Raw genomic sequence first — 7,327 nt, forward strand, 5'->3', positions numbered from 1 at the left:
GTATATTCATTCTACTGTGTTTGTGTATTTGATAAAGCCCTGGTCATCAGTCTCTTATCAGCTGAAGGGAAAACCACCGTAAATATAAGCAAGTAACGTATCAACAAGAGTTTTATCCCTATGTAAGCACTCTATACTTGGAGATAGAGTCCGCTTATAATGCAAACTACAATTAACTGTGAACCCCCGCCCGCTTAGCTCAGTAGGTAGAGCGTTGGTCTATCACGGGGTCGTGAGTTCGATCCTCGGGCAGGGTGTATGTTCTCCGTGACGATTTGATAAACGACATTGTGGCTGAAATCATTCGTCCTCCACCTCTGATACATGTGGGGAAGTTGGCAGTTACTTGCGGAGAACAGGTTTGTACTGGTACAGAATCCATGAACACTGCCCGCCGTTACATGACTGAAATACTGTTGAAAAACGGCGTTAAACCCACCACAAACAAACAAACAACATTAATTTTAATCAATTAGCTGTGTGTATGTTGTAGAATGATATATTGCAAGGATGTACAGGTAGGACGGCCTGGGATATAAATTAAATCGCTTGGGAAAAAACGATGAAGCTGTTAATTTACTTCCTGGTAAATTTTGCATCGAGACAAACATGTTGTATAACAGGACAGCACCATATGATATAAAGGTAAACCCAGTAAAAAGTAATGTCGGACTAGAGGACTGCCCAAAAAGTGCAAACTATATTTAATGTTGGGAGTTATACGTACGAGGAAATATTGTACACAACATGTTAATTCTCATAACTATTAGACCACTACCTGTATTGTACAAAAAACCTGTGATCTTGATCTCCGTTTGTAATCAAGTATTCTTTTGACGGATTAACCAAATCGTATACATTCCGTCATGTTAATTTATAGATTCAGGCTATTTTATAGAGGTGAAATAGGCAGTCAATAATTCCTGTATCAAAACTAAAAAACATTCCAAGTTTGTTTTTCTAATTTAAAATTGTTCTTTGGTTCATATGACCTCTCAGCAGAAATTGGAATACTACTTGCACTCCAGCACGTGTACGATATCACACTTTTTGAACAATAATAAAATATTACACATACATTGATTTAAGCACTGAATTTCGTTAATCTTTATACATGCTTAAGAAATATGTATTGTCGCACAATATAGATATGTCTAATAAAATTCAATATCAACACGTTATTACTATATCACAATCAATGTTAAATGTAGAGGTATGTATTAAAAATATACTGAACACATTTCATATACCAATATCTCTGTACAATTTATTGTGGCCGATTGTATGCACTATTTTACTAAAAGCAGACCTGATCATATACCAAGTCCCACAGCCACATTTAACCTCGTTTGAAAGACTATCACCGTCAAGGTAATGTTGTTTGCAATTTAACTGAAGAGCAGGATTTAAAACTGGAGACATATCGTTAATAGCACTGTCTTCATTATCTTCTTTTAGGCTAGCTTCAGCAATGCATGAATCTTTTGATTCAGTTTTTACATTAGTAGCATCTAAATCTAGATCTACTTTGACAGTATTATCTGTATTGCACGAAGCGATTGTTTCAAATGGTACAGCAATAGTATCTAAATATGAACCATCTTTTGCAATGTTTTCATCATTGCACAAAATGCCTGTTTCAGTTTTAATTTCAGTATTTTCCTGTGTGCCGACGTTATCGTCGCCTGCTGTATTGGTATCGATAGATGCTGAATCACTTGTAGTAGGTGTTTCTGTCGCGCTGTTTCTTTCTTGTGTAGAACTATTTATCAAAAGAACACATTCGCCATCTATATTGACTAGTTCAATGTCACACTTGCTGCATTCGTCATCATTGCATTTTTCACCAGTTGCATGCGCAGGATCGTCTAAACCGTCTGTATTCTTGTCTGTTTCTGAATTGGGTTTGCTATCCAATTCCTTATCGAATTCAGAATCTTTTTCTTTTATAATATCTTGCTCACTTAAAGAATACTTGTTGGTTTCTTCCTGTAGTTCATTAGTGGCACCATTAACAAAACTATTCAGCACAAAATGTTCTGATTCGTCTGCGGTTCTCTCATCATTGTTAATACTTTTTGTATTGGTAACAGATATAACATCTTTTACTATTTTTAGATCTTCTATTTGTCCCTCTGCCATATTAACTGACTCATCTTTGGTTTCCGATGTCACTGTCCTCTGTTCTGTTATCAAAATGCCATCTTTAACACAAAAATCTGTTTCAAAGCTAATACCGTCAAACTCTTCGCCGGCCATATATTTTTTAACATTTTCCGCAAATGATTCGTCGTTATCAGATCCTTCAAAATAAGGTGACAATGGGTCTGAAAGATTAGGATTATGCATCAGAAATAATAAACCAAGAATGGCTCCTTCCATACCGAAAGATCTGCTCCATACACCATGTTCCAGCACGTTCAGACACACGTTTGTTGACGTTTCTCCGTAACATTCCTCTGTTGGGTCAATATTAGGATGGTATATATCAGTGTGACACCAAACCACTGGGGGTGAATCTGGATAATCTTCGGTCAATGTAACCTGAAATAAAATTAAGGGGACGCATATTGCTACATTCACAGTTCATACAGAAATGCGGAAGGGGTGCATATTCAAGAAATCGATGGTGGGAAAATAAAAAACGTATTCCTAAACTGATATAATACTGATGGACACCTGTAATATTCAGTATTTTGTGGATAAGGATGTGGTACTATGAATGTAATAGGAAAACAGAGGTCTTTGTGAAAGTACATTCAACACAAAATATTAAGCTTTTGTATAAGGAAAAAACAGGTTTTTTACAATAACAGTGTTCCAAATAATGTTGAAGGGATGAGATTTTCTTTCTAACACACCAGGTTTGCTCAAACATGTAAAAATTTAACGCCACGTCATTTCAGCTCGGGATGGACGCCATATTTCTCATTGATAAAAATGTAAACAAAAAAATCAGAGTGGGATTAGCATTGCAAGGGCATAACATGACATTCTACACAATGAATACCTTAGAACAGATATCTAAGATGCTACACAGGTCAGGCGGGTTAAATGCATAATGACGATCACTTGAAATTCATCTTGAAAAGGTGGTTAATTTTAGTTTATTTACATTGTTTTTAATTTTCCCACGACTTCTCGGCGATTCACTGCAAATGTATTATTGCGCCGGACGAAAGGTAACTCTAATAAACAACGGGAGACAACTTAGGTGTCAGCACGTGTACGATTTTCAAAAAAACATGTCGATGATTATAATTTCTTATCAAATAATGAATCCTATTCAGATATTCGTCTTTAATATTAGAAAATTATTAATATCTGTGGACATTTGTCAAAAATATTACTTACATTGGACTACTTTGCGCATCAAACTGGTTTCCGCTTCAGTTGTGAGGCACTTCCGTTATACTTTTTGACAACAATAACAAATCAATAAAATCACTTATAAATCGACTGCAACTTAAATCAGTGTAAGTAAAGTTGTTGTTACAACATTATACATGTTCGTTACGTTATGAGATAAAGTTTATCTTGAACTGCATAATCCATTAATTACGTTTAGATGATATTGCATTTACAACTTATTTGACCCCATTTTTTACGTGAATGACAGCATTCTCGTGCAACTCGTGCAAACAGAATTATGAAAAGTATGGTGGAATTCAAGGACAAATTATAAATGACATTAAAGTGAGGATAACTGTATATTCGTCCAGTTTTGATCATTGACATGCCTGCTGTGTATTAGTAACTTTTGTGAACAAGATTAGAATGTTACTTTTGCACATATACACATTGATTGGACCTCCCAACCAAATTTCATACCTTATTTTAGTGATTTTTAACACAATACATTTTCAAAAGTTAGTTGAATGTGTTTTGATATTTAAGTTCATTGTAGTTCATGAATACCAAGTTAGAAATTAATAATGGCAACATTTCTAGGCCCTTATTGTAAGCCACTAGACTTCTGTAACGATAAATGTTTAATGTATTAAGGGGAATATACTCTTTTAGTTTTGGAATGTGGCATTCCTTGACCACCGTATCTTTTCTTATGCACTACTTAGTAAACAAACTAAATAATGTATTTTAGCTTACATATGCGAAATGAAAAGCAAGACAGTGACCATATTTCACATTCTTTCTTTATATTAGAATCTGTAGGACATTGATAAATGTTTGGACAAGGTGAAGCACTATTATTTTCGCACCAAAAAGTCTTAATTGTTGACTTTGAATGTACACAGTAAGTCTTATGTAATTCAACAATAACTTTCTTGTTTCAGTTTTCTCATTTTTATTTTAGTGAGCAATCCTTTGTGTACTTATAACAGTTGAAACAGTATCCATTTCATGTACCAAAACCTTGTACTTTTTTGCAGGGAAATTTTATCATACCCCACCCACTTTTTTCTAATTTCAAAGTATGCGTCCCCTTAAAGTTCACTGTATTAAGCATGTACACAAACGAGGACATGTAAATAAATAGACGAGTTATTTTACTTTATAGATCTATCTACTAGACTAGGCTATATTGTACATAATAAGTAGAAGAAATAGTGGCTTACCAGTAATAATTGGAAACGTCCACTTTCAACTAGAGCTAGATCTAATAAATACAGATAAAATATTAGGCCTACCGTTATCGACTTACCTCAAACTTAAATTTCCCATTTTTGTATAAGCCAGCATTCGGCTGAAGGATCACATGGAATTTCTGAAGAAGCCCTTCATCCCAGTCTATATCTGCTATAGTCGCCTGTCCGTCCGTCAATTTGCCGACTCTTTTTAAGAGCCGGTGAAAATCCTTAGTAACAGATGCCATTATGAGAACTAGCTACTGAAAGTCAGTAATAAAATACCAAGCTCATGTAACTACTATGCATCGCTCACTGCTATGTTTAACAATCTACAGTAATACTTAAATATAACACTCCGCTGTCTATATATAGTACGTATGTTTTACACTGTAATTGTTGTGAAATCAGGCAAGTTAAAACATGTGCAGCTGAATGCTTACCTACATCTTTTTCACTATCAATTGGTTTTCTAACGCAAAAATTCGCAAACGCAGTCTAATTCTATATTTAGATTTCCTATTTTAGATATATGACGGTAGTTTCCGAACCTATAAATAGACAGTAAACATTTCGGCCTATTTCGTCATTAAACGCGCAATCCAATTCCCGCTGGGAATACGCTTAAAATGGGTTGCGCAACGTCCGGTGCTGGTGTTGCGCGTAAAAATAGAGGTATGTGAAGTTATGATTTTGCTTAGTATGAGACAAGAATAAATTTTCTCGAAAAAAGCAAAATGCTATTCGACACAAATATGATAATAAATCATATGTGTAAAATATCTGGCCCCGGTTTCACAAAAAAACTTAAGTCTGTTGTAATGACTTAAACTCAATAGTGTACTCATCTTTTGACTTAAGTTGAGTAATTATTTGAGATGCGTTTCACGAACATTTTATCGACTCATGTAAGTACTCAAACCTTGAGTTGAGTCTGTTAATTTGAGACAGCTCTATGGCTTCCTCAAATTGTTGTTATCTACTCAAATATGGCCGACTTTGTAAGACGCCTCGAGAGATTGCGCCGTAGACAGCGAGTAGAAAGGGTTATACCCGATCGTATAAACCCTCTTGAGGTTTTATCACGCTCCGAGATTAGGCAACGCTACAGATTCCATCCGGAATCTATTGTTTTTCTATTGGGAATGATTTTCAACGCGTTGGAGAGCCCGACTTTTCGTTCGTCTCCCCTTCCGCCCATGATATCTCTCCTGGTTACGCTCCAGTTTTTTGCCAGTGGAGCCCATTATCTTGTTATTGGAGACATTCACGGTGTCTCCAAGTCTTCGGTGTCTCGGGCTGTTCGGAGAACCACAGCAGCAATTTGTTCATTAAGAGACAGATACATCAAATTCCCGAGGAACGACGCTGCAAGAGCAATCCACAAAGAATTTTACAACATAGCAAGTAAGTATCGGACGAAGCGATATGATTGGTTTCCAATGTAAACAGTTACCACTTATTGACCCAAAGGTATAGTAAATACCCGAAAGTCTTAAATTGGATCAATACGTAACTTTCAAATTGTTGATAAAATTGTATTTATTTGAAAGTTACACACATAGATCTATCATGACAAAGTAATTTTACCGATTTATATTAACTTATGTATGGAAAAATAATGCCACATCAATTCTTAAATATTACTGTGATAGGCCCTTTTTCAAGAAATTGTACGAGTCCCATATTATCCTGGATATAAAGAACCAAATAAAAAAGTTTTTGTGCAATCCTCGAGGATATTTTTCTCAAGAAGATGTAAATAAATCCAGAATTCATTATTTTTGATTTGTGTGGCGTTTTTTTTTCTTGCATAAACTATATAGGATAGATGTGGTCATGAGGGGTGTAACCAGCCAACCCTACCCGTATTATACCTGAACATTGTTGTACAACCTCAACAAAACAATAAATATTGCTTTCATTTATACAGTATACATGATATAAATCCCTTGAATGTGCATGTAAATTAACACCGAATTTTCTCGAGCTGGCTACAGTTGTATCAAATGCTGGTGTACTACTCAGAGATATTGTATGCTGTTACACACATGGAAGTAAGTGTGGGTACCATGGACGAGGCACAAGACTGTTAATATATATCTATAATTCATCATCTCCACTCTTTCCTTATTCTAAACACTTACCTTTAAGATATAATACAAGGTAGTTTTCTTCTCTTTTTATGTAAAAATGCCAAGAAGAAATGCATAGCATTACAAGAGTGAATGCTAAGTTAATTCTGTTTTATGCCACTTTAAATGTATTTGTCTGGATCTGCACTGGATAAATATCCGCTGTTGTATGATGTCAATTCTCTGTGTTACAATGGTGATCATTGTAATTGATCATAAAATACATTTCACATAACTAACTAGAGACAGGTAAGAGGTATTTAAGTCAATATATCATTTGTTGAAGGTTATTTTTAGAGGTGAATGGGTAGTGTAGAGATTTCTCTGTAAAAGTCTTCAGGAGTGTTCTTAAAGAATTCAATATTAGGTTTATATAAAATATCAAACCATAGCTAATATGGATTCAGATGAGAAGGAATTCAATGTTATTTTTTATATATTAGCTTATATTATATAGATACATATCATCTAAATGGGCATGGCCTTTTTAACCCTTACATAACAGTTTAAACATTCAAACCCTTGTATCACACACCAAATGTCAAAACTTCAGCTGTTATGTATTCAGGTTTATAAAAATATCATAACCATAACTATTATGGATTC

At 34.8% G+C, this 7,327-nt stretch overlaps 1 protein-coding gene across 1 annotated transcript; it reads right to left on the bottom strand.

The window, feature by feature from the left end:
* Positions 1 to 672: 672 nt before the first annotated feature.
* LOC128557093 (uncharacterized) lies at positions 673 to 6,001 on the bottom strand. Its single transcript, XM_053543738.1, has 2 exons — positions 4,664 to 6,001; positions 673 to 2,544 (listed from the first exon to the last, which is right to left on the bottom strand). Exons 1-2 carry the CDS (start codon positions 4,832 to 4,834, stop codon positions 1,243 to 1,245), a joined length of 1,473 nt encoding a protein of 490 aa, XP_053399713.1. The 5' UTR covers positions 4,835 to 6,001; the 3' UTR covers positions 673 to 1,242.
* Between the last annotated feature and the right edge of the window lie 1,326 nt (positions 6,002 to 7,327).

This window comes from Mercenaria mercenaria, chromosome 5 (genome assembly GCF_021730395.1).
Source record: "Mercenaria mercenaria strain notata chromosome 5, MADL_Memer_1, whole genome shotgun sequence".
Lineage (NCBI taxonomy): Eukaryota > Metazoa > Mollusca > Bivalvia > Venerida > Veneridae > Mercenaria > Mercenaria mercenaria.